The sequence below is a fragment of the Pipistrellus kuhlii genome, unplaced genomic scaffold (genome assembly GCF_014108245.1).
Source record: "Pipistrellus kuhlii isolate mPipKuh1 unplaced genomic scaffold, mPipKuh1.p scaffold_m20_p_7, whole genome shotgun sequence".
Lineage (NCBI taxonomy): Eukaryota > Metazoa > Chordata > Mammalia > Chiroptera > Vespertilionidae > Pipistrellus > Pipistrellus kuhlii.
This window is the reverse complement of record NW_023425573.1, coordinates 38,766,307-38,792,336: the sequence shown is the minus strand read 5'-3', so window position 1 is coordinate 38,792,336 and position 26,030 is coordinate 38,766,307. Positions and strand designations below refer to the sequence as shown.

Below are 26,030 nucleotides of genomic sequence, written 5' to 3'. Positions count from 1 at the left end.
TTTGGTCTCAGTGGACTCTGTCAGCCAAAGCTGAGGTAAGGTACGAAGGTGTGGCCTTGTGGATGAAATCAGAAGCCGGGAAATCCTGAGTCTTAATTTGGTCACCGATACACTGATATATCCTCTCTTACGAAGAGTTCCTGCTTGGATGTGTCCAGATATAAAATTAGGACAATGGCTTTTGTCTTGTGGAGTTGCACTGACTTTCTACAGGTTTTTTTTTTTTTTTTTTTTTTTGAAAGGAAATGTTGTCTAAGTATCAGTGAGCCCGTTTTTCTCCTTTCCCACCAGGGAACGTCCTGAACTACATTACACAATGCAGAGCCATGTGGCCCCTCGCTTTTTTGATCCTGTGATCTGGGACCACAAAGCCACGGTTATGAGAACGTTCTCAGCTCTTAGGTGGTCCAGATTTCTGCATTCTTTCCCCCCTTTCTTTGTTGTTTGTTCTATATAATGGCATCTGCACAGGGCAAAATTTATTACATTGCCTTTGAATGTCTTGTTAATGTGCCAGTAGAAGCGACTAGTTAAATACAGTATTTATTCATGTGCCAACGCCTTGCTTTCCAGATTCAAAACTTTGAAGAGATTTTGAAGTTGAAGGTCTGATTACCCTATGTCCTCCTAACTATGATGCCAATTTATATAAAGAAGTATAAGCTATTTAAAATTAGCTGTAAGATGCCCTACCCCATTTGGCTCAGTGGATAGAGCATGGACCTATGGAATAAAGGGTCCCAGGTTCAATTCCAGTTAGGGGGACATGCCTGCATTGTGGGCTTGATCTTCAGTGGGGGATGTGCAGGAGGCAGCTAATCAATGATTCTCTCTCATCATTGATGTTTCTCTTCCTCTCTGAAATTAATAAAAATATATTTTAAAAAAATAAAAAAATAGCTGAAAAATATATTCAATAAGAAAGCTTCAAACAAAATAACAAGGATGTTTACGTTGGCTGTGATATTGGGTAATTCTCAGCACTAACTCCCCCGGTGGCTGAACTGATTGTGAAATGAGGGAGAAAAGGATCTCATTTTTTGGGAATCTCCTTCACTTTTCATCTCTTTCTTCCACCAGGCCTCCCAGCCGCCTAGTCCTCTGAACTGGTTCTCTCTTCTGAACTTGTGATATCAAGGTTGGGACTCATTGTTGCTTCTCTGAACACTGGTAAGGGATGGAAGTGGTCCAGAGCCAGTGTGAAGCACAAACTTGCTTCCACCCAAACCTCAGGCACTGAGAAACTACAATACAACAGGGATTTTCTGCCAAGCTATAATGGGAGGGAATGGTTTACCCTGACTATTTATATAAATTGAATGTGGAGTACAGATGACTTCATCTGCATATTCAGTCTCTGTGTTTAATGCTCATTATTGGAAGTCCTCTCATTTCATTTTCTAGTATATTTTATTCTACTTTGTTTTCTCAGCTATCATTTTATTCAGCACATATTTAATAGTAGACCTTGTGCTACATATATCATATATCATATATCATATATATAATCTCATTTAATCCTTATAATAATCATGTGAGTTAAGAATTCTGGTCATTTTACAGATGAGAAAATCGAGCCCTAGAGAAGTAGAGGAACTTGTTCCAGTCACTCAGATGGGAAGTGGGTGAGGCTAAGCTGTCTTCTTCCAGTGTTTGCCTTGAATTAAGAGACTCCAGAGATCACGACTTTTAACTTCTAACTCAGAATCAGCTTGCATTTTTCCCTACTGAAGACATTGTTATAGAAAGCAAATAAAAATTGTCTTTAAATGAATAAAATTAATTTTTAAAACATCTCCAAGTTTGGCCTTCCAAGACTTGATGGTGTGTGCTATGAGATATACATAGCTTCATGTTTATTCCTGATGATGTTGGGGACGGAAAGCCCAATTTCCCAAGCAAGGGTTTCACCTCAGCCTTGGGAGCTCACTTTTAAATTTAACTTGATTCACTTACAGTTTGAGTTTATTTCTGGCTTGCTGGCAAAGTGCGACTTCCTGGCATAGAAAACAAACTTGAAAAAAAGAATCCCACCTAAGATGACAATGTGAAATACTCTATAACATTTTAATGAGCTCACTGTAAGTGAATTAGAAACATTCAAGTGAATTTACTTAAAAATATATTTGGGTGACCCACCTAAGAATCTTGATGGATGAATGGATAAAGATAATGTAGCATAGACCTGGCTGTTAGAGTGCCGGTCCATGGGCCAAAGAGTCGAAGGTTCGAGTCCCAGTTAAGGGCATGTAGGTTTGCAGGTTTGATCCTCAGCCTGGGGTCAGGGCAAGTGTGGTAAGCAACCAATTGATCTGTCTCTCTCACATCGATGTTTCTCTCTCTCCCTCTTTCCTCCCTCATCCCTCCCTTAAAAAAGAAAAAAGAAAAAGATAATGTGGTGTACATATAATGGAAAATAATCAGTCATAAAAAAGAAGGAAATCCTGTCATTTGTGACACAATAATGGGTAAACCTTGAGGGCATTAAGCTAAGTGAAATAACACAGAAAAAAAAGACCGATACTATATGATCTCCCTTATATGTGAAATCTAGAAAAAATTGCTCATAGGAACAGAAAACACATTAGTGGTTACCGGAGGCAGGGGGTGAGGGTGGGAACCTTTAAAAAGGTTCAAACGTCCAGTTAATAAGATAACTTAGCCCTGGGAGGTAATGCACAACCTAGGACTGTAGTTAACAATACTATATTGTATATTTGAAAATTGCCAGGAGAGTAAAAGTTCTCATCATAAGAAAAAAATTATACTATTTGAGGTGATGGATGCTAATTAAACTTTCTATGGAGATTATTTTGCTATATACACAAGTATCAAGTTGTTATAGTGTATGCCTTAAACTTCTACAGTGCTACATATCAATTACATTTCAATAAAACTGGAAATTAAATAAATAAGATAGCTCTAGGTGTGAAAATGAGGTATAGCTGGTAGTTTAGGTTTTCCTGATCCCCAAAACATGTGCTGTGACTTTGGACAAACATAATGTCAAAACAAAGGCATTCAGGTTCAATGTGGAAGAAAAACCCCTGAATAATTAAAGAGATCCCCCAAAAAAGTCTGCCATTGAATAGTAGAATCCCTATTTGAAAAAGTTCATATATCCAGTTCACAGGATATATGTATAGGTATGTAACGGGGCCAATGCATCACATGTCAAAGCCACATTTTGAAAGCCTGTAGACAGAGAAGATCTGGTTTTAACACAACATCCAAAGTGCTTCAGACCTCATTAACTAAGAATCTTAAGGCAAGTCACGCTGTGGGGGTAGATGCTATCATCGGAGGCGGGACTTGAGCAGGGTTCCACAGACCTCGTGCTGACCATTCTGACACATGACCTTTCTTTGACGGGCTCCAGGGAACATGGAAAATGGCTGGTGAGCACAACCCCAGGAGAATGGAGATGTTCCAATAGTTTCCATGTTGACGAAAAGCAGCACATACGATAGTCTCTGCTGTTGGTGGTGATGACGTCAGCACAACAGTGACACTGATGCCAAAATGATTGAATTATATCAGGCATGACATGAGTGCCTCAGACTTCTCCACAGGGGACCAATAGTTTATCATTACTTGAAAGCTCCCCTACCAAAAGTGAGATATAGAAATATTTTTCTTTTGAAAATTACATTGGAAAAATATAAAAATTCAAAAGCTCTCATCTGAGTGAATAATGATTCATAGCTGTTACTGCCTTTTTATTTAAAATTTTTTTTCCAGTTTGTAGATCTTTGATGTGATCATCCTGTTTGTAAGTACCCGCTTCTGTTTGTTTTCTAATCATCCACCTTCTTGAGAACATGCCATGGTTTTTTTTTAATACATATTTGTGCATGTGCCTGTGTACGCATATGTGCATGCACAACACACACACACACACACCATGCCCTATATTAGGGGTGTCGAACTCAATCAGAGAAGGGGCCAAAATCTAAAATCCAGCCTAAATCGTGGGCTGAATGGTTTACTGAACAGTCATAAACTGTCATTCTGATGGAAACGCAGTGGAGTGCAGTGATGACAGCGCGGTGCGGGCCACATTGCAAGGCCTGGCGGGACGGATTTGGCCCGCGGGCCTTGTGTTTGACAAATGTGCCCTATATAGTCAGCACGCCTTTATTATCAAACTCTCTTCCTCTGGTTCCCGGCAAGTGTCTTCTTGTCTCAGATATTTTTTTTTTGTTTTGTTTTGTTTTTCCATTTAAACTATGTACCTCCCTCCCCGGGCCTTTAATTCATACTTTTTAGGTTTCTTGATTCTTTCGTTCCTTTGACCTCAGAGACTAACACTGTCCTAGTACCATGGTTGGCAAACTGCGGCTTGAGAGCCACATGCAGCTCTTTGGCCCCTTGAGTGTGGCTCTTCCACAAAATACCGCAGCCTGGGCAAGTCTATTTTGAAGTGGCATTAGAAGAAGTTTAAGTTTAAAAAATTTGGCTCTCAAGGCTGGGTGCGGCCAGGCCCGAAGCAGCGGCTGCCAGGCTGGGAGCGGCCAGGCCCGGAGCAGCAGCTGTCAGGCTGGGAGCAGCCAGGCCCGGAGCGGCCGGGCCCGGAGCAATTGGGCCCAGAGCAGCCGAGTCGGGTGTGGCCAGGCCTGTAGCAGCAACAGCCAAGTCCAGAGCAACTGGGTCGGGAGCGGCAGTGACCAGACACGGAGCAGCTGGTTGTGGAACGAGCCAGAGCAACAGAGGCCAGGCCCGAAGCAGCCAGGCCCGAAACAGCTCGCTCCTCACCTGCCCCTGCCCCACGGCGGCCTCTCAGACATGGCTGGAAACTTTTGCGGGAACTTGAGGGTCTGCTGAATCAAGTGATGAAGGCTTATATAAAAATTTGGCTCTCAAAAGAAATTTCAATCGTTATACTGTTGATATTTGACTCTGTGAACTAATGAGTTTGCCGACCACTGTCCTAGTAGATCCTGAAGCGTCTCCCCTTAGTCAGACTTCTCACTTGTGTCTGTGCCACGGAAATGACAACTGATTCACAAAAACTTTATTGTTACAGTTAATCAGTCAGGAAGAGCGGACCATCGTCAATGAGATTATTGTTGGGTCCTTGACTTATACTCAGCTTCCAGTATGTTCGGCACCCTCGGCAGGAGCTGGCTAGAAGGTAGCCGTGTGGTTGTTTTTCATCTGTGATGGGCCTTCTGCTCACTCCAGAACAAGTCTCTCGCCCTTGCTTTTCTCTATTCTTTCCTTCTCCTACACAGCATCATCATTCAATTCAGCAGCACTCCATATTTTATTGCTCTATTTAAATTTAACATTGTTTAAGCTTTCAACTTGAGCACCATCAGTATTTGGGATCAAGTAGGTAACCCTTGGCTATTCAAACATCAACTACTAACTATCCTGGGAAGAAAGTGACTTTTGGAAGCGAGGGGTGATATTCAGCTGGTGAGACACAAGGACACCCAACCAGAAGGAGCCTTTGCAGTGCCAGGGCTTAAGGGCTTAGCACCTTAGTTGCTGCATTGTGGGGGAGCTGGTGAGTCCTAGGGCAATGGCCAGGGAGGTAGAATGTAGTTGAACTTAGGGAGCTCAGGACAAGGTTTTTTTTAACCAGCTCAGAAGTACTTCAGCTATGACAGTTCTGTCAGTGGCCCCGCTGAGTACCATCCCTGCAGCGAGGTTCATTGTGTCCTAATAGCTTGGACCTGTCTCTCTCGAATAGTATGTGTTTAACATGAAGAGGAAAGTCGAACTTGCAACCGACTTGCAGGAAAAACCATATGGCAGGTATTTCCTAGTTTACTAGTTTATAGTCTTCAACAGTTTCTCAGCCTTATCAAGGTTATCACACATTGCTTAAAACAGGGTGACCTCCAAGACTGTCCATTAAACTTGAACCCACTGCATCCCACTTTTGGTTGCCTATGACTAGAGTTTTTGATTGGCAGATCCCCAACTATGCTGAGGGGACTCACTTTGGCCGCCGTCACCACCTGCGAACCATTGATGATGCTCAGGTGGCTGCTCTCTTGCTACGAACACTAGGAAGGCCTCTCCCCCCACCCCCATGTGCACACACAGAGCTCAGCTCTTCCCTGGGACTGCTCTCTGCTCCTGTTCCCAATGCAGGATCCCCAGGAGCCTCCGGCCTCGCACTGAGTCTTAACCATTTTTACCCCAGGGGACTCCTTGGACAGGCTGCTGAAGACCACGGACCCCTTTTCAGAACAAGCCTTTTAAATGCACAAAAGTCATGAAAAACAATTATATTGAAATACATTTAACACAACGTTTAAAAATTTGTACTATAGCAATACACATACTTTAATATATGCACATATATTTCATTTGTTTGTTTGTTTATTTCAGAGGGGAAAGGAGAGGAAGAGATAGAAACATCAATGATGAGAGAGAATCATTGATAGGCTGCTTCCTGCAGGCCCCACACTGGGGCTGGAGCCTGCAACCTGGGCATGTACCCTGACTGGGAATTGAACCATGACCTCCTGCTTCATATGTCACACTGAGCCTTGCCAGCCCGGCAGTACACATACTTTTTAATTGACATCTGACGTAAAACCTAGCTGTGGGCATACTTAATAACTGTGATGTGATGTGATATGATGTAATGTGATGTGATGTGATGTGATGTAAAGAACATGTGGGTTCCACCGGAGACTACTTGAGAGTCATAGATACCCTACAGTCACTGTGGGATATCCTTCATCCATAATGAAAGGAAATGCTAAATGTCAGAGGTTTTAAAAAAATGTAAATTTTTTTGTTACCCAAATTCACTTGAATTTTCTATCCCCAGGTTAAGAACCACTACAACAGGATAAAGGCGCGCCAGGGGTCAACACCTCAATGGAGGCCCCAGCCCAAGTCCGAACCTTTAGGCCACCCACACAGAGCTCAGCACTGCCTCTGGGGGAAAGTTCTTACAACTAGTCCTGGGGGTAGGGAGGAGGCGTTCCTGAGCTTCGCGGGTACCCTTGAAACAAACCCTCCTTTACTGTGCACGGGGCTTCTCGGCCTCAGCACACCTCTGGAGACCAAGTTTTCCGTTGCTGACACCACTGTGGCTTCTCCCACGAGCTCTGGCCAAGGCTGGGCTTCCGTTTTCTCGTCTGGCAGAAAGAAAACACCCTGTCTCACAGGAGGGTTAGGAGTCCGTGAGATAACAGCTGCGAGCTGAACGTGGTGCAGCATTATCAAAGTGTGTGCCATTATCCTTTTTGAGAACAATCTATGCAGCTCTCTCCCCCGAGTCTCTGGCGGCATGCGGTATGCGCTCCACAAACACTTGTGCAGAAGCAGACACTTGTGGAATGAATGAATGAATGAATGAATGAATGAATAGATAAAGCCTGCATTTGCACGTGGGCTTCGGTCTGCAAGAACACGCTGCTCCAGGCGCCTCGGGCCGGCGCCTCACCCACCCTCTCCTTTCCTAACAGGTAGCAAACGCAGCCCTAGCCCTGCGCCCGAGTGGCAACCACAGTTCACGTGCTTATTTCCAGGGGGGTCCCCCCACCCCGTCCCCCGGATGGGGCTGCTAGGCCCCGAGCTCGCCCTCTGCCTCTCACGCCGCAGCTTCCGGGCCGGGTCCGGGGCGCCGGGCGGCGGGGGGCGGGCGGGAGGGGACCGCACGCCGGGCGGCGGGGAAGGTGCGGGCGGCGGGCCGGGCGGGCGCGGGGAGGGCGGAGGGCGGGGCGGGGCGGGGCGGGGCCGGGGCCTCGTCACCGGATAAAAAGCCTGCGAGTCTCCAGAGAACAACGGGCTCATTGAGCGGAGGGAGCCGCCGGCGCGGGGGAGCGGCCTGGCGGAGAGCGCGACTCGTCCCGTCCCGGGGGTGGGGCCGCCGGAGGCCGGAGCACACGCAGGGCGCCGCGGTAGCTGCAGCGCCGCAGCCTCGAACCCGGACCCGAGCGCCTGGCGCCCGTGCACCTCGCAGCTCGCAGCTCGCAGCTCCCGCTCCGGTCCCAGGGCGCCGACCTCCCCCGATGGCGGCCGCGGGGCGGCTGTGGCTGCTCTACCTGTCCGCGGGGCTGCTGCCCCGGCTCGGCGCCGCCTTCAACTTGGACACCCGCGAGGACAATGTGATCCGGAAAACCGGGGACCCCGGGAGCCTCTTCGGCTTCTCGCTGGCCATGCACCGGCAGCTGCACCCCGAGGACAAGCGGCTGTGAGTGCACTGATCTTCCCGCACCCCAACCTCCTTGCCCCCTGACCCCCCGACCCGGGCGCCGACCCCCCCCCCCCCGGCCGCCCTGCCCCCCGGCTGCCCCGCCCGGGGCACCCCGGCCCGGAGCGGAGCCTCCCCGCGTGCAGCCCGGGCCGGGGGAGAACCGAAAGCCGCCCCCTGCGGACCGCGGCCCGGGGCCAGGAGGGTCTGATCTGCCCCGAGAGTTTTACTTTTTCCCCCTTCTTTTCCCCCTTAAACGCGTACTTTGCGGTGGTCCTCCGGGTATGTTTGCTGGGAACCCGGCAGGTGGCACGCTTCGCCGAGCTTCACGTGTGTGTGTGTGTGTGTGTGTGTGTGTGTGTGTGTGTGTGTGTGTCGGGCGGGGAGGGCGGGGGTGACTTGGGCTGCAGGGTCGCAGATCTGCTGCAGGGGGAAAGTTCCTGGGAGTGTCTGCTCCGGGGAGTCCAGGCCTTTTCCCAACGCACGGAGCGCCCCGGCCCCCCGCAGACTCGCGATCCCCCGCAGAAGTTGGAAAGTCACTTTTTGCATCGTGTGGCTTTCCCTGCGGGGCGGTTGCTTTTGCACGAGATACTTGAACACCCCCTCCCTAAAAAAATAAAAATAAATAAATGATGGGACTAACCCAGCACCTGCTAGAGGGACCACTTCTGCAGAGAAAACAAGCTCCTCCGAATGGTGTGCTCGCCCCCCGCCCCCAAACCATGCCCCCAGCCCAGGCCCCAAAGCGCCCGGCGGCACCCGCGACCCTTTGGGCTCCTGCACTGGGCAGGCCCAGCCCAGGGGCGAAAGCAACATGTCCGATCCGGGCTGGCGCTTTGCAAAGCCAGGTTTGGAAGTGACAGCCCCTTCCACCGTAACACAAGCCGGCGCCTCCCCAGAGAAAGTGGAGGCCCGCACTCTCAGCCTCGCTTTTTTTTCTCTCCCCCCCTCTTCCCCCCATTAGCGTTTGGTTCCCATGATCAAGCTGTTTAGGTTGGAGAGAGGGGTGTTTGGGAGCTTAGTCGACTTAATCGCAGTGGGGCTGCATTCTTGACCTGTGCTACCGAAAAATAAACTCACCAAAGCGGACCCCCCTCCCTCGCCCCCCAACTCCCTGCGACTTTAGTTGAATTGAGGTTCTTCCAGGACCAACAGAGCAGAGCGGAGAAAGCAAAGTGCAGGCACAGCCAAGAGAGGACTTTGTGTTCATGAGAGGCGAATGGAATTTTTAGATTTGGATTTCAGCAATTAAAGAACTTGGGAATAGGTGAATATTGTGGGCCCCCGAATCTTTGATTTTTTTTTTTTTTTAAACACCTGCTAGTTAAGTAAAGGAATTAGTTGGGGGTGGGGAGGCCGCTGGCCAGTGGTCTGCCCGCTTGGCCAGCTGCTTCTGTCTGCTTTGGAAAGGATTGTTAAGCTGTAAATCTGAAGTGAAAGGTGGTGTCTGTTAAGTCGGTTAGGTTAATGGAGGGTGGTTAGCGTGTCTGCACACTGAGGAGTGCCTAGATGTGCACCTACCCATACGGGGAGGGGAGTTTGAACTTAGTGCAGAGATGGCTGGGCCAGCAGAGGGAATCCACTCTCCTTGGCATTTTCTCTCTGCAGTCAGATGCCCACTGGGGCTGGTGGCTTCTCTGAGGTACTTGTTCAAGCGAACGTTTTGAAGGGGAAGTGCTGGGGCAAGAACATGTCCTTGGGATGGGAGATGTGCAAAAAAAAAAAAAAAAAGTGATTGTAGCCAGGAATCTCTGTTGTCACCAAGATTAGCAGCATGCTTGCTACAACTTGTTACTGCTGTGGACTTCTTGGCTGTTAGAGCCGGCAAGTCCTCCCCTGGGGTCAGAATAAGCCTCTGGGGTATGATGCCCTCTAGAAATCTCTTCTTAGGGGTTAACGGAGGGACTGATCCGACCCTCAGATGGGGGGACAGGCCCACTGTAAGACTGGATTTTTCCCGAGAGCCTGGAGTATGGCAGTGATCACAGTGTAGGCAGTGATCACAGTGATCACAGTGGTCGGCAAACTCATTAGTCAACAGAGCCAATATCAACAGTACAACCATTGAAATTTCTTTTGAGAGCCACAGTTTTTAAACTTAAACTTCTTCTAACGCCACTTCTTCAAAATAGACTCACCCAGGCCATGGAATTTTGTGAAAGGGCCACATTCAAGGGGCCAAAGAGCTGCATGTGGCTCGAGAGCCGCAGTTTGCCGACCACGGCTCTAGGGGGCTGGGTGTATGTCAAATGCCACTCCCTTTTGGTCAAGTATTTCAGCTCCAGGAGAGCATTGCCCTCTGAGGGGAACGTGCACACACAGGCCATACCCACATCTGTTGTCATCTTTGTCAGTAAAGGATGTGGGTGTAAATATCAGCCAGGGAGGTCTAGCTTCCTAAACTTGGCACTCTCTGGACAAGCTCACTGAGGAGTGTTTCTGGTGGCGAGACCTGAGCTCAAACTCTTTCTCAGTCAGTTAGTAGCTGTTGTATTACTTTGAGCCTTAGTTTCTTTATCTGTAAAACGGAGATAGTACTGTTTACTTAGGGTTGTTGTGAGTTAAGAGATAACATGTTTACTTGCTGATTAAATGGTAGCTGTTAATGGTGATAAATTTAGAAACAGTAATTGAATTCTTAATACTATGCAGAGGTTAAGCATTCTGTGATTCTAAGACTGCCAAAGAGTAAAAAGCCAAAAGTTATTGTAGTTTGGGCAATTGATGTTTTAAACTCTGAGTCACATTTATAAAACCCATGTTCAAAACAATTTAACTTTTAATGCGGCTTTAATTAGATTTATAACGAGAAAATTTAGTGAACAAGAGACTTTGAGTTAGGAGAAGTACAATAAAATATCAAAGATGTGTGGGAACATAAGATGAATGCCCTTCTCTAGAAACCACGATAGATTTTTCTGGGTTAAATTTTCTACAATGCCGTTTGACTATTTAGTAACAACTTAAACTCTAGTTAAGATTTTATACTAGAATAATACTGTATCTGAGAACCGTAAAACATATTGTGTTATTCCTCAAACGTTCAACAATGTGACACTGAATTAGAGACTCTAAAACACCACTCAGGTTTTTAGGCTGTATATTAAAGAAGTTTCAGACTTCAAAATATTTATAAGTTTGGCTGAGTTACTGAGGCCAGGGTCTGAAAGTCTTGGAATCTTTCATTTCTCTAGGTAGTTAAGGCTGAGTCACACACCACCACTCCCATCTCCCACCCTCCCAGGTGGCAAGTATGGGAAGACAGCTGTGGGTATGCCCATCCTGTGAATCATCAGGCTTAGCTCTTCTGGGAAGATTATACAGATCTATGTATGGCTGCAGGGCAGAACCCGGCAGAGGGAGAGCTATAGGAGATCCTCCCATGGGATAATTCTGGACTTACCCCCATTTTCTTTTCAGGAACTTTCTGATCACCAAATTCCATAGGCTGCCAGGCCCATCACTCTCTTCAGACTCTGTGGTGCTCGTTCTTGATTTTTCCGAGTTGTGATGCCCCCACTTAAAAAAATCATGTTTCTCTTGGACTAGGGATTTTCTAGTCTGACTGGCTCTTTGTAGATGAAGAAACTGAAGCCGAAAGCTAAAAAAAATGTCTAAATTCTGGATAAGCAGAATCTAAATAGGATCTGGATTTGACCCTGATATTTCTGACGCATGCGAATGCCATCTTTAAAAGGAAAAATCAGAAATGCCCTTCAGACCGAAATAAATTGGCTAGCATCTGAGCTTTGGGAATGCACTATGTTAGGTTGATTTATTAAACTGCTTCCCACATGGGTCACGGCTGCCTATTTAAATATCTGTGCTTGGACTGGCTTCCTCTTGGCCCTTATTCCAACTGGCCTTGGATCAGCTTCTGGGTCCCTCCTCCTTTGCCTGTCATCCCCCCCTTTCTGGAAAAGCCCAGTGAGTAGTGACTAGCTAGCGGGGATCAGAGTTTCTTCAGGATGTGTACCTAAGCCGCCCTTGCTTCCTTGAATTCGTTCAGAGTGCCATGTGGCCCAAGGCCATCCAGGCACTGTGACTGTGCTCAGCCACCTTGAGTCCTGAGAGTCCACACGGACAGGGACACTTAGAGGTCATAGGGCTCTGCAAGAACGCAGAAATAAACAAGTTTAACGTTTACCCAAGCAGTTTACATGTATCCACCTGAAGACAAGGTTGAGATGAGGACCAGAGAATTCACTTGGTCTGAATACTTCGTTGGGAAAGTCAGGCTACATGCTTATATAGATTTCTCCACTATTGTAAAGAAGCCATTACGCCGCTTTTAGCTGCATAAGTCTCTATTTTAAGCATAACAATAATATTAATTTAATTTAAGCTCTTGTAATCAAATAGTACTGGAATTATGGCATATGGCACCTTTAGGACCTTGGCTCAACAGACTACAGTGGGCAGAGTTGGCCAGCCTGTTACTTGGCACTTGCAAGAGGGACAGTGGAGACATAATAGAAAATACTGTTGTATGTAGATGACAGGGTCAGTTTTACCTGGAACACTGATTGGTTCCAAGTCCGCCCACCTTACAGAATATAGTCATATCTAAAGAACCAGTTTATATTTCTCATTGGAAGTTTTTTTTAGCCCCACCTGCACTCCAGCAATTTTCTCTTCCTTTGAAGGTTAGTAGCATTTACTGTCAGGTGTCTGACAGTTCTGATGGTTTTCTGTTTTACTCTTACCTGCCTTTTCAGAGGATGATCCAATCTCTCCCAACTGGGTTATAGGTTGTGTGAGGGCAGGGTCTTTTTTTTTTAATCCTCATCCGAGGATATTTTTCCATTGATTTTTTTTTTTTTTTTTCAGAGAGAGTGGAAGGGAGGGGGAGACACACACACATAGGAATATTGATGTGAGAGAGAGACATCAATTGGTTGCCTCCCATATTCACTGGCTGCTCATCAGGGCAACCTGGGAAATCTCTTTGCAAATTCTAGGCTCAGCCCAGCTCTATGGTGCTAGATGTGGTCAGTTTCCGTAGATGTGATCCAAGAATCTGTTCTTAAAGTTTTCCCGGTTGGAGCTAAATGAGCTTTCCTTTTTATGTGCAGAAGACAGCATTATGGAGTGGGTAAGAGTGGACTTTAGAGCTAGAGCCTAGGTCCTGCTGCAGTCTAAGGCTAGCTGGGATCGAAGCCTGCTCTGCATTTACTAGCTGTGACATGGGGCAGGACTCCTACAGTTCTGCACCCAGTTCCACTGTGGGGGTTTCCCCCACACACCACCAAACAGTTCTCAGATACCAGCTGGGTATCGTACAATGTAACTCAATTCTGACCCTGTCAACCTGGAGGTAGCATCAGATCCCACAGGTTAAGGACTCAGTCCTACAAGACCGCCTTTCCTCCACTTCAGCTACCAGTTGTAAGTCCAGGTTGTCTGCTAGACCAACTGCAGATGGGAGGTTACCACGATCTCCTGCTTGGGTTCAATTAATTTGCTAGAGTGGCTCACAGAACTCAGAAAAGCATTTACTTACTAGATTACCAGTTTAGTAATAAAAGATTAAAAGATAGGAACTCAGGAATGAATGGCCAGATTGGGGAAGATGCATAGGACTGGGTGTGGAGAGGGGTGGGGGTGGGACCACGTAGGGTGTGTGTGTGGGGAGGGGGAAGAGAGAAAGAGAGAGAGAGAGAGAGAGAGGAGAACCTCCAGGTTCTCTCTGAGCATACTGCTCTCTGGGGATCTCCATGTGCTTACCAAACCTGGAAGTTCTCCAAATGCCATGCTTTTGGATTGTTAATGGTGGCTTCTCGGCATAGGTATTATAATTGATTAGATCTTTGGCTGTTGGTGTTTGAACTCAACCTCTAGCCCCTCTCCCCTCCCCCCTCCCAGGAGGTCAGGACTGAAAGTTCCAGCCCTCTAAGGAAGGGTTTGGTTCTCCTGGCAACCAGCCCCCTTCTTAGGTGCTTTCTTAAAGACATCTCATTGACGTAACAAGAGACAGTTTTTGTCACTGTGATCTCTTAGGAAATTCCAAGGGTTTTAGGAGCCCTGTGCCAGAAACAGGGATAAAGACCAAGTATATAGTTATTGTCAATCATAACACCTGTATAGTTTTATAAGTCAATACCTAACCTCTCGAGGCTTCTCTTTCCTCCACTGTAAAGTGAGGATAATTGAACCTTAGACTAGTGCGGGCCCAGAGGAGGCACTTAGTGTTCGTTAAATAAACGTGGAAGGGAGGTTGTAAATCCACACAGTCCTCGCTTCCTTGGCCTGGGCAGTGTGCAGATTTTGAACCTTTAGCAGATTTTGGGTTGTTAAACTGGCACTTAGACTAGCAAACGGTGATCTCTAGGAACTAAAGCAAGAAAGAGGCTAGTTATTAATTAGGCTTGAACCTGGCTCTTCACCATTGTTGTCCCTGTTAGCCTGCTGCTCTCAGTTTGTTTTGTTTTTCTGTTTAGATAAATAAAGCAAGACAATTCTAACTCAGTTTAGCTATTCCAAGGTTGGCATTTTTGCAGAATGACACTTTTCACAGGCCTCAGTCCTTATAGCAGCGATCTCTCTCTCTCTCTCTCACACACACACACACACACACACACACACACACACACATCCTGGATTGCAGTGTTGGATACTGCTATCACTTCATCTATTCCCGAGAAGGCAAAAAGACTTGAGAACACTTTTAAGTCTCTAAAAGCGATGACGTGGGAAAGAAGACTGATCTGAATTAGGGGGAACAGGGAAGGTGCCACTGAAGCAACTGTAGGAGGTAAAGACAAGTGACCTGGAGCCATGGATGTCTGCTCGCAGGTTTATTTGCCAATTGGCTAGCTGTGTTTTTGCATGTCATACAGTCCAACGATTACTTTTTTTGGAACACCATTTCAGATGGAGTATCAGAAAGGCCTTTTAGAGAAACAGGCCTTTTAAGCCCGGGGGTGTAGAAATGAAAATAAACGTTGGAATAATTTGAAGGGGGCACGCTGGTTAGTGATAGGAAGAATAAACGAAGCACAGGTCCTGCCTGTTTACCCAGGGTGTGCTTGGCTCTGGGTGGTGGGACCCGTGTCCCTACAGTTTCTCCACTTTGCCAAGGACATTCATTTGTACTGAGGTTATGTTAATTGTGTGTGTGGTACGAGCGATAATAAACATTTTGGGCCCGGAGGGAAGGACGTCACTGAAGCATAAGCCTTCGGAGCCAGCGGACCCTTTTCCCCTGGTGGGATCCGAGTCCTGATCTCCAGGACAGAGGGCCATTGCTCCAGTGGGCAGTCTCTGTGGACCCAGCGAAGCCCCGCGACGTGACATGACGTTAACTAGAGGATCCTCACCAAGGCGTGTCACGACCAGCAGTGTGGGTGGCCCATTTGGCAGCACGGGGGTGGTGGTGGTGGTGGTGGTGGTGATGGTGGTGGTGGTGGTGGTGGTGGTGAGTTTGAGGTTTGCTCTTCTTTCTGAGGAGAGTGAGAAGTCCTGCCAGGTCAGGTGATGGCCTGGCACCACCACCACCCCCACCCCCCTGCCACCTCCCCTCACCCTTCCACTGGAAAGGTCACTTTCTTTGTCCTTTGAGAACAAAAGGCGTTTTGAAGTTATGACATGGAAGTGTGTAGACATCTATAAGACTCTGGAGAGGTTGGAGTTATATAGAAAAAGCCATTTAAAAGAGCTGGGATGAATGTAGTGATGATGACTTAAGGACTCCAACTTTGCTGCGACACAAACCCATGCTTTAAAAAAATTTGAAGCGTCCTCAAGTAAGGAGAAGCTTGAAGAGGCAGTGCTGTGACCAGGGGGGTGTGCAGAAACATGATTCTGGGACCACGGCATCTGCCCCGTTGGCCTCATGGCTGCTGGCGAGACTGGGCACGTGTGCTCTCTCAGGACAGCGCGCAGGAGAAACGGAGCTGGCTTTGAGATCTGGGTGATAAAAAGGTCTCCTATGAGTTCACACGTGCAAAAGGAGGTGGATCTGGACACTGCTGGGCCTGCTAGAGGCTCAAGGGCAGAGGGCCTGGGCCAGTCAGGGGGAGAGGCCTGCCAAGCCAGAGGGTCCGAAGCCCAGGGGAGGACGAGGGGGCCGGCTGGAGCCGTGTTTCAGATACCATACCCGACCAGCCAGTTAGAAAGAAAAGCGCTTCCTAAGCCTTGTGTTATATTTAGAAAGCGCCCAACCAAGTCTGCTCCGAGATTAACCGAGAGAGTGTGGGGAGGCCTCTGGGCCCGCACTCAGGATGGTCCGGGAGGGAGGTGAGTGCCGAGAGGCAGCCATTCCCCGGCTTCCCAGCACGCCAGCCAGGAGCCAGCTGAGCTTTCTCACTGTCCGAGGGTAGGAAACGATTGGTCTTTGGTTAGTGCATTTATTTCTGTGTGTATGTATGTGTACATGTATGTTATATCTCATCCTAAAAGAAATAGGGGCTTTCATCCTTACTGGAACACGAGGAACAAGTAAAAACTTGGAGGGGCCTGTGCTCTGGACCCGCTAGGGAACTCATAACCAGCTTTTTGGGGTTTTCCTATAGAAGTTGTTAGCTCAACAGATACTTGTTTGTCATTGTCTGTGTATGAGGCACTGATCTAGTGCTGGGGATATCGCAGCAAACAAGAATAGATAAAATTCCTGCGTAGGTTCTGTGAGGGAGACAGACAAAACTAGGAGGGCATTATGTTAGGTGGTAAGAGGTGATACAGAGGAAAATAAAGTGGAGAAATGGAACAGGGAGTGGGACTGCGGTGAGTAGTGGTTGGCTATAGGCCCATCAGGGAAGACTTCACTGAGGAGGTGAAGGTGGGAGTCATGTCAGTATTGGAGGGAAGAGCATTCCCGGCAAAGAGAGCAGCAAGTGCCAAGGCCTCGAGGCAGAGGCACGTGTGGCCTGCTCAGTAACGGCAAGGAGGCCGATGGTCTCCTGGAGGCAGATCGGTAGAGCCTTATGGTGATTGAAAAACTGACTTTTACTCAGGAATGACATGGGAAGCTATTGGGGTATGCTGAGAAGAGTTTGATCCCACTGGATTTTCAATGGATTTTTTAGTTGCTACATTGTTGAGAATAGACTGTATGAGGGCCAGGGTAGTTAGAGTGACATTCATGAGGAGGCTCCTGTAATGATAGATACGAGGCCATGGTGGTTTGGACCAACATGGTAGCAGTGAAGATAGTGAGGAGTGGTGGGATTCTGGACATGTTTTTGAAAGTAGAGCCAATAGGATTTCCTGTGGACTCATTACTAAATGAGAGAAAAGAATGTAAGGTTCTGTTACCTGAGTAGCTATTATAGAAGGATGTGAGGTTGTGACATAAGGGTTTAGGGGAGACCTTAAAAGGCATAGATACTGAGGGAAGGTCAAGAGTTTGATTTTATTTTTGTTTTTTAAAAATACATTTTTATTGATTTCAGAGAGGGAGAGAGAGATAGAAACATCAGTGATGAGAGAGACTCATTAATTGGCTGCTTCCTGAATGCCCCCAACTGGGGATCGAGCCCACAAACTAGGCGTGTGCCCTTGACCGGAATCAAATCTGGGACCCTTCAGTTTGCAGACTGGTGCTCTATCCACTGAGCCAAACCGACGAGGGCTAGAAGTTTGATTTTAGGCACGTATGTGAGATGTCTAGACATCCAGGTGGAGTTGTTGAGTATGCTGTTGTATTAAGAGTCTGAAGTTCAGGTGGGAAGGTTTGGATTGAAGACACAGAGGTGAGGGAGATGAAGGGAACCAGTCTCAGAGATGGAGAGGAATGGCCTGTATGGTAGGAGAACTAGGAGTGCTATCCTGGAATTGTTTTAGGAATGAGCCATCATTATCATGTGACCCTGAGAGCTGATCCCTGCTATAGCAATGTGGAGGCCATCGGGATCTTACCAGAGCACTGGGGGAGGAGGATTGTGGCGGGGGGGGGGGGGGGGGGGGGGCGCGGCGGCAATGCCTGGTTGGAGTAGGTTGGGGAGAGAATAGAAGAGGAAGCCAAAGAATAGGAACTCTGAGGTTTGCTGAAGAAAGGAGAACAAGCACTAAGGGGAAAATGGGGTTGAGAGGGAATTCAAAAATTTTTAAAATCCTCACCTGAGGATATGAGAGAGGAGAGAATTATCAGTTGGTTGCCGCCCATACGCACCCTCGAAGCCTGACCAGGGATCGAACCCACAGCCTGGGTATGTGCCCTGATCAGAATGGAACTGGCAGCTTTTTGGTGCATAAGACGACACACTCCAAACAACGGAGCCACGCTGACCAGGACTCATCATTTTTTCTTTTTTAAGTTGGGGTAAAATTATAATGAGCTGGTTAGTTGATGCTGAGTCAGTAGAAAAGGGAAACTGAACCCAGGAGAGGGAGGAGCGGGTGTGTGATGTCTGCGAGGAGGTGAGAGGGATACACCAGTGGTGGGGTGGGCCTAGTTACCACACCACAGAGGGCACCGATGCAGGTAGGTGGAAGATTGTGAGGTGTGGTGTTTTTTTTTTTTGCTTGCTTCTAATTTCTCAATGAGCAACAGCAGATCATAAGTTCTAAGCTACTCACAACTTGTGTAGCCTGTAGGAGTAAGCACTCCATTCTAGAGTTGGAGGGATGTTGGGATTTGAATCTCAGCTTCTTCACATTCCGTGGATTTGACCTTGGGCAAGTTACTCATCCTTATCAGTAAAATGGAGGCACGGACAGTACCAAGCCCACAGGCATGTGCAGATTAAATGTGGGAATATAAAGCACGAAGCACAGAGCTCGGCATGTCCAGGGAACAGCTGCCTTAATGTAAAATAGGAATTCCCTCACACGGGGAGTTTTGTAGCTATCTTATCTTTATTGTCTGGGAGATGGCAGCCGTTGGGAGTCAGGTCAAAGGTGAGGTTGCCTTATGGGCAACAGCCAGGGTTAGAGCAGTTCACAGGAGGACGGGAACTGTAACATTGTCTTGAAGAGAGGAAGGGGAAATGTGGGGCTTGGAAGAAGGAAGAGAAAATGGCAACACATCAAAACCCTCCAAGAATCTCCAGCTCCTGATGCTATATTCGTGCTACAGAGACGCCCCACCCCCACCTTTTATTTTGTTAAATTCTTGAGCCAAGGCTCATTTCATGTGTTGTGTGTGCATTTCCCATGTGGGAGTGTCTGCAAGTTCTGGTATTACCTTGGCATGGTGTCTGCGTGTCCTCCGGGCCAGGTAGATCCCAGGGTGTGGACAGGTGGGCGTGTGCTGTGCAGGGTGGATGTGAGCTGGGAACAGGGTAGGGCGCCCAGGACGTGGCCTCCTGCTGGCCTGGTCCATCGTCGTCTTTGTGATCCTGGTCAGCATGTCCAATGTCTCCCTTCAGGCATTGAAAATAAATGACTCACGGCCTTGCCGAATGGCCAGGAATGTACTATGGATAAGAGCACTATGGGCTCTAAGACACTGCCAGCTTTTGATCTCTTCTTTCACAATAAAGAGTACAGGCTGATGAGGTAGCCTGCGGTAAATCAGAATCTTGAAAATATCTCTGAAATTATGCAAGAGTTTGAATAATCAGGACTTTAGCATTTATTTCCCTTGGGTGTGCCACAAATTAGGTGGCATGATGGTGAGGTGTCTTTTTTTTTTTTTTTTTAAGTTTTATCACTGTAGTGTAGAATGGAATGTGTAAGCTTATAATATAAAACAAGAGGCTTTAAACACACACATACACACACACACACACACACACAAAGAGGCTTTAGAGACATTTCAAGCTTTTGGTGGTTGCTTTGTTTGGGGTACGCCACCATTCTCATTCACTTTTCTCCGTGCTTTTTGTGAAAATAGTTGAGAAGCACTGACCAGCACAACCTTTTCTCTTCTCTGTAGAGAGGGATAACTGGACCTGGAAAAGTCAGGCGACAGCTTGGTCATGGCATTGTGGGCCCTGAGACCCAGCTACTGATTGCCTAGTCCACCTAACACTGTGCCATACACATCTGCCTTTTGGTGAAGTCTTCTATTCTGGCTACGAAACCTGTGCTGCATAATCTTGCTCTTAATAGAACGGAATCTTACATTTTTAAATATTTTAACCACATAATGGCCTGGACTAGTGATAGCTGATACACAGCCATGGTTGCCCCTGCCCCCTGCTCATCGGGCGTACTTCCGATGGATGACTGTAGCACGTTCTTCAGCTGAGTCTCGAGATGCTTCAGGTCTGCATGAGTTAGCTCCTGGTGACGTGTGGCTGTTAGCCTATAACACCACACCTGTTGGCCCTCTTGGCTGGCCAGCCCCTGCATACAGAGGGTGCTCTAGACATGTTAGCCTAATAGATGCTCTCCATGCTGGTGTGTGGGCTTCTTAAGGGTAAGGCTGACAGCCTGTCCATTTTTGGTGCAAATCTAATAGACAGAAACGAGTCCCTATCTCCTGTTGTTAAGCTCTATGCATTGATTTGGTTTCCAAAGGCAGTAGGGACGCTGGAGAACAGGGTGACACCCTCTTCGGAATGAGCCTTTCTACCTGGGTGGTGGTGGTTCTCGGCCTCCTCCTCCTCCCGTTGCGGTAAAATGCACATCACGTAACACACACTGTCTTATCCGTTTCTGAGTGTACAGCTCAGTAGTGTTAAGTGTCATGAATACTCTGGCACTTTTTCAACTTGTCCTAAAGTGCGCAGATATCCGGCATGTATATGGCCCCATAAATTACTGACGTACCGACATTCTGAAGTAGGTGAGTGGCAGTGTAATTAAAAGTTTAACACATTTGATGGTAGAAATGTAAAATTCCATGTCATCGCTTAGTACGGGTCCTCCACTTTGGTAAAGAACTGTTCCTGTGTGCCTGGCTCCCTCTGGGCACCTCCAGGGTTCCTCAAGCACATCATTCTGAGAAGCCAGAATCCTGTAGGTCCTCCATGTTGTCGGTAGGTTCTGGGAACGATGGTGAGACAACATACAGAATGAAACCAACTTTACCAAATGGGTTGATTGACATCCACAAGAGTTAAGTTCCCACGGCGTGACAGCAAAATGACATTATTTGAGGACCCGCTGTCATTTTGTCCTAAGCTTTTCACTGAGTTAAAGAGAAGATGGCAACCAATAGAAGGCCTGGCCACATCCACTTACTTCTGATGTCCTGCTGCTCCTCCTCTCTAACTCTCTTAGCAGCTTTAAAATGAAACAGAGAGGTTTCCGTGGCACCGTGTGTTCAGGTTGAGGCTGCGGTTTGATGGGATATTTACAGGCCAAAGTTCGAAAGGAAGTGTGTTTGTTCAGGCAACACCAGATTAGACCAACAGCTGTCCCTGGTCGTCAGGCCGTCCTTAGCTCGTCTCACTAATACTTCCCCTGTTCACACTGCACCCTCCTCTCCTGCTTCCCAACTTCCTTTAGAGCCATGTTAACCTGTTAGCTCTGGGCAGTTTTATTTTCTTCTGTTTCTTGCCTCTTTGATTTTTCTAATGACTGTATTGTTTAGGTGCTGTGGAGTTGGAGTTTCACACTCTTCATTCTTACCGATGCTTTCATTAGGACATTTCTCATAAGCTGTGTGGGAGCTGTCCGAATAAAAGCTTCTTGACAGGTCTGAATTGTGGGCCTTCTGCAGGAGGAGTTGGGTCTGATCATTCTGTTTCTCCCAGAGCTTTAATGTGGAGCTTAACGTGCATGCTTACCTCCAAGTAAAACAAAAATGTGCCGTAAAAGAAATCTAAGCCCCATGCTCAGCCATCGGTGTGTTTATCTGACAGGGGTGGGAGCAGTCTAGTAGTGTTACCCAGCCATGCGTTTGTGCATTTCTTGTAAACCACTGCAGAAGTGAGGAGGGAACGATCTGGAAAGGTAGACCCCTGTCTCCCTCACTTCACGTCATGAATTCGTGGCCAACTTCTGACAGCCGCATCTGCATGCCCCATCCCCTCGTGCCCCGAAGTAGGGGTCCTGCTAGCCAGTGTGTCTATTTTTTAAGGCCCACCACCGGACTTGTCTGAGAACCTTTTCTCATCACGGAGTCAGCCATCCCGAGGTCCCGAGATAAGCATCTGTCAGTGAGGAGCGGGCCTGGGTTTGCCTTTGACCACATATCCAGGAGCAGCTGTGTGTCCCCACATGGAGCCCCGCCCCGCTCTGTTCCCGGTCCCCTCCACGCCACTCATTCATGACTTAGATTAGATGACAGGTGAGGTCAGGAGTCTGACTCAGGCCTGACTCACGCCAGCTCCTCCCTTAGCAAGTGGCGTTGTCCACAGCATCCCAAGGCGAAGGCGTTTGAACCCCGCAGCTATTTGTAAACGGTGCTTACCTGCTTGAGCTCTGCACACTGGGGTGCCTCTGAACTGGACAGATTCGCTCCCTATGGGTTAGTCTGTGATGCCCAGAGCTTGAACGTGGAGCCTAACGTGCATGCTTTCCTCAAAGGAAAACAAAAGTGTGCTCTGAAAGAAGGGTGAGCATTTTATATCCTGGCTGTCCCTCGCCCAGTCGTGTCCCCGAATGCCATGGACTTCCACTGGGAAAGTGAGTGTTCTCTCTGTTGTCGTCCATGTTACTCTGGGCCTCCCTGGGCCACGGGGGAAAGCTGTTTACCTTTATGGCTTGGATTTCCTTTCTTCCGTATTTTTCAACCTCTGCCCTCCATTTGCATGCACTTTATAGCAATTCCCAGATGGCCAGCCCAGGGCCTGGCTCACAGAGGGCTAGGTTTATCAACGTCTTTATTGACGTGTTGTTGTTATGCCTCCTGAATGGGCTGTAAAAATCAGTCTTTGGCGTTTGCTTGCCTGCAACTGCCTGCATGCAGACAGCGTGTGAGAGCTTGCCCTGTGCAGTTACGAGGTTTGCTTTCTTCATGACTTCTGGGCACTGATTTAACCTGCAGGATGACGTCTGTCATTTTCTCTGCAAGATTTGCAGCGACCCATTGTCCATGGACTGACATCATTTTAGAAATTATACCTTTTCGGTTTAGTAATAGTCACGCGGTACCCCTATAAATACAAAAACGTGGAACAAAAGGCCCCCTCCCCGCTCCCAGTCTCTGGTCACCCAGTTCCTCCTGGAGGCAATCTCTGTTTGACCCCCTGGTGGTGCCTTCTCACAGGCACCTGTACATTGAAAAGCAAATGCATACACCCGCACTTTTCACACGTATGGTAGCATGCCATATGTATTCTTCCACACCTTGCTCGTTTTCTCTGGCCCTGTCGTTTTAAATGTATTTTATTGTTGATAGTATTACAGGTATCTATAATTCCCCCCCCACCTCCTCCCAGCCCCAGCTCTTCACCTCTCTTGCCATGTTTTAGTGCCTGTTGTTGTAAATCAGTGTTTCCCAAACTTTTGACATATGTGTACCCCTTCTATAATTTTCGTAACGCTGAGTACCCCTCATACTCAGGAGAACGTAGAATTGGGCGCAGCTAAGCACGGCGCAGTACATATCCCCACCAAACTCCGGTGCAGCGCGTACCCCACCAAACTCTTCCGCATACCACACTTTACTGTTGTAAATAAGAGCTTCCTTCACTTTCAATGCCTGCAGAGCATTCAGTTTTAAGGACGGATCCTGATTTGTTTAACGAGGGTGGATGTCCAGGTAACCTCTGGTCCTCTGCATGGAAAGCAGTGCCACGCAGACTCCTCCTCTCCCTCTGAGTAGAGGACCCACCGAGTCCCAGGGCAGAGGCTTGCCCAGCGCTGTTTTAATGGTCACGGCAGGTTTGGAGGAGGGGCTGGCCGCTCTTCGTGACTTGCTGTGGCAGGCTCCGTCCTACCCTCGGATGTCCCAGGCTGCTCTACCAGTGCCGTGGGGTCGCTGGGATATTTTCTCCAATCGGAGTTGACAGTTTTACACTCGAGCTGTTGCATTCCTCAGATGGCCTTGGCATTGGCGCCCTACCTGTACCTGCGCTTGTTAAAAAGTACTTGTTAAATTAGAATGGCATGTTGGAATACGTGCCAACCAAATACTAATAACGCCACAGGTAGTGCTCGTCACCGCGTTCCTGTTTCACGGTTATCTGACAGTATTTTCCTTTTCTTTTTTAAAAAGTTTTTTTTATTTATTTCTTTCAAAGAGGAAGGGAGAGGGAGAGAATGATAGAAACATTAGTGATGAGAGAGAATCCTTGATCGGCTGCCTCCTGCACACCCCCTACCTGGGATCGAGCCTGCAACCCGGGCATGCGCAGGAATAGAACCGTGGCCTCCTGGTTCATAGACCGACGCTCAACCACTGAGCCACACTGGTGGGGAAATCTGGTAGGGATTCATTCGATCCTTGTAACATAAATAGAAACTTCAGATAGAACCGTTCCACAGATAACCCCCACACACGATACCCAGCTAATAAGCCTACACCTAGCACTTGGACCCGAGCCTTCTTGTAACTCCCTCAGTATTTGATTATGGTTCTGGCTTGCCAGTCTGTTACAGGGCAGGTGAGAAGGCATGCAATGCACTCTCTGGAGACGGTACGTGCTAAAGCACGCACCATGTTATCCTGATAATGACAGGCCCACGCGGGACCCATGTTCAGCAGGTGTATACCGTGCAGTAGCTCTAGTTGTCAAACTGTTGAAACACTTCTGGTTGGTAAATTGCTTTTTCCCAACCTCCCCGAGGGTCCCTCAACAATGTCCTGGCTACTGTTCCCTTAGGACATTCCTGTCTCCCCATATTTCCCCCCACAAGCCAGCAATTAAAGGGGACATGTCCTAATACAACAGGGGCCTCTAGGGCACAGCTCCAATGCCACATCACCATCTGTGTCAGTTAATTCTTAGGCATTTCTGATCGCTAAAGATTCTTAAATATCACCTTTACATGTAGGAGTGGAGTAGTAAGCAATGTAAATGTTTGGCAATGCAACTTCTGTAAATACTGATATAGGTGCACCTTTTAAATTGCATTCTTGTTTTGTTCACAGCACCCTATTTCTACTTTTTTTGTTTTGTTTTGTTAGCATGAAAGATCTCGTTTTGCCTTCCTGTGATGTGAGTGTGTCTGGGTGGCTGGTCTGAGCTGTCAGGGGCCAGAACTTGTCCTCCTTGTTGCCGTGCCATGTGCAGCCTCTGCCTTGGACCCCGCGGTGGCAGCATCTACATTCCAGGCAGGATGACGAGGGGGACAGAGAGGAACAGAGCCAAAGGCACCGTCTTCTACAGGAGACTCCTGGCTGCAGCGGAGTGACACTGTGCCCTGGGTCCCTTCATCGGAGTCGAGTTCTGTGGCAGGGCCCGCTGGAAGGGGAGGCTGGGTCTTTATTCACGGGGCTTTACGCCCAAGCAGAAACTCTTTCCTTATGGCGAAAGGGGAGAGCGAGTATCACGCAACGGGCGGCAGCCTCTGGCACAGCTACTAAGCCTGTTGTTTCAGTTATCTTGGTTAAAAAATAAACGATGTGATCTTAACTAATTTCCTGTAGGAAATATTGAAAAATTTGGATTTCTTAAGTTACTGGAATAATAAAATGGGTATGATGGCTTTATTTTATGTTTGTTTGTTTTTAATCCTCATCTGAGGAGTAAAGATATTTTTCCCCCCAAGGATTTTAGAGAGAGAGGGAGGAGGAAGGGGGAAGGGGAGAGAGAGAAACATCCACATAAGAGAGATGGAAACATGGATGAGAGAGATTGATTGGTTGCCTCCCGTATGCATCCCAACCAGGGATTGAACGGAACTGCAACCCAAGCATGTGCCCCTTGACTGGGAATCAAATTGGCGACCTGCTAGTGTGCAGGCCACTGCTCTAACCACTGAACCATGCCGGCCAGGGCATGGTGGTGACTTTTTAACTATTCCATTTTTTTCTTCCTGGTTTTTGTTAAAATATTTTACTGGTGGGAAAAAATGATGGATTCTTTTATAAATGAGCTATCTAATAACAGCTTTTAATGAATTAAAAAAAGTTGGCACTGATAAT

General features: G+C 47.6%; 1 protein-coding gene across 7 annotated transcripts in view; it reads left to right on the top strand.

The window, feature by feature from the left end:
- Window positions 1-7,747: 7,747 nt before the first annotated feature.
- ITGA6 (integrin subunit alpha 6) overlaps window positions 7,748-26,030 on the top strand; it is a 66,269-nt gene continuing 47,986 nt past the window's right edge. For 4 of the 7 annotated variants that reach the window (XM_036421373.2, XM_036421372.2, XM_045575745.1 and 1 more), the window contains exon 1: window positions 7,748-8,164. In XM_036421373.2, coding sequence (XP_036277266.1) covers window positions 7,983-8,164 — 182 coding nt within the window. In that variant the 5' untranslated portion in view covers window positions 7,748-7,982. The remainder of the gene's footprint in view (window positions 8,165-26,030) is intronic. The other 3 variants (XM_036421376.2, XM_036421375.2, XM_036421377.2) reach the window with 1 other exon arrangement.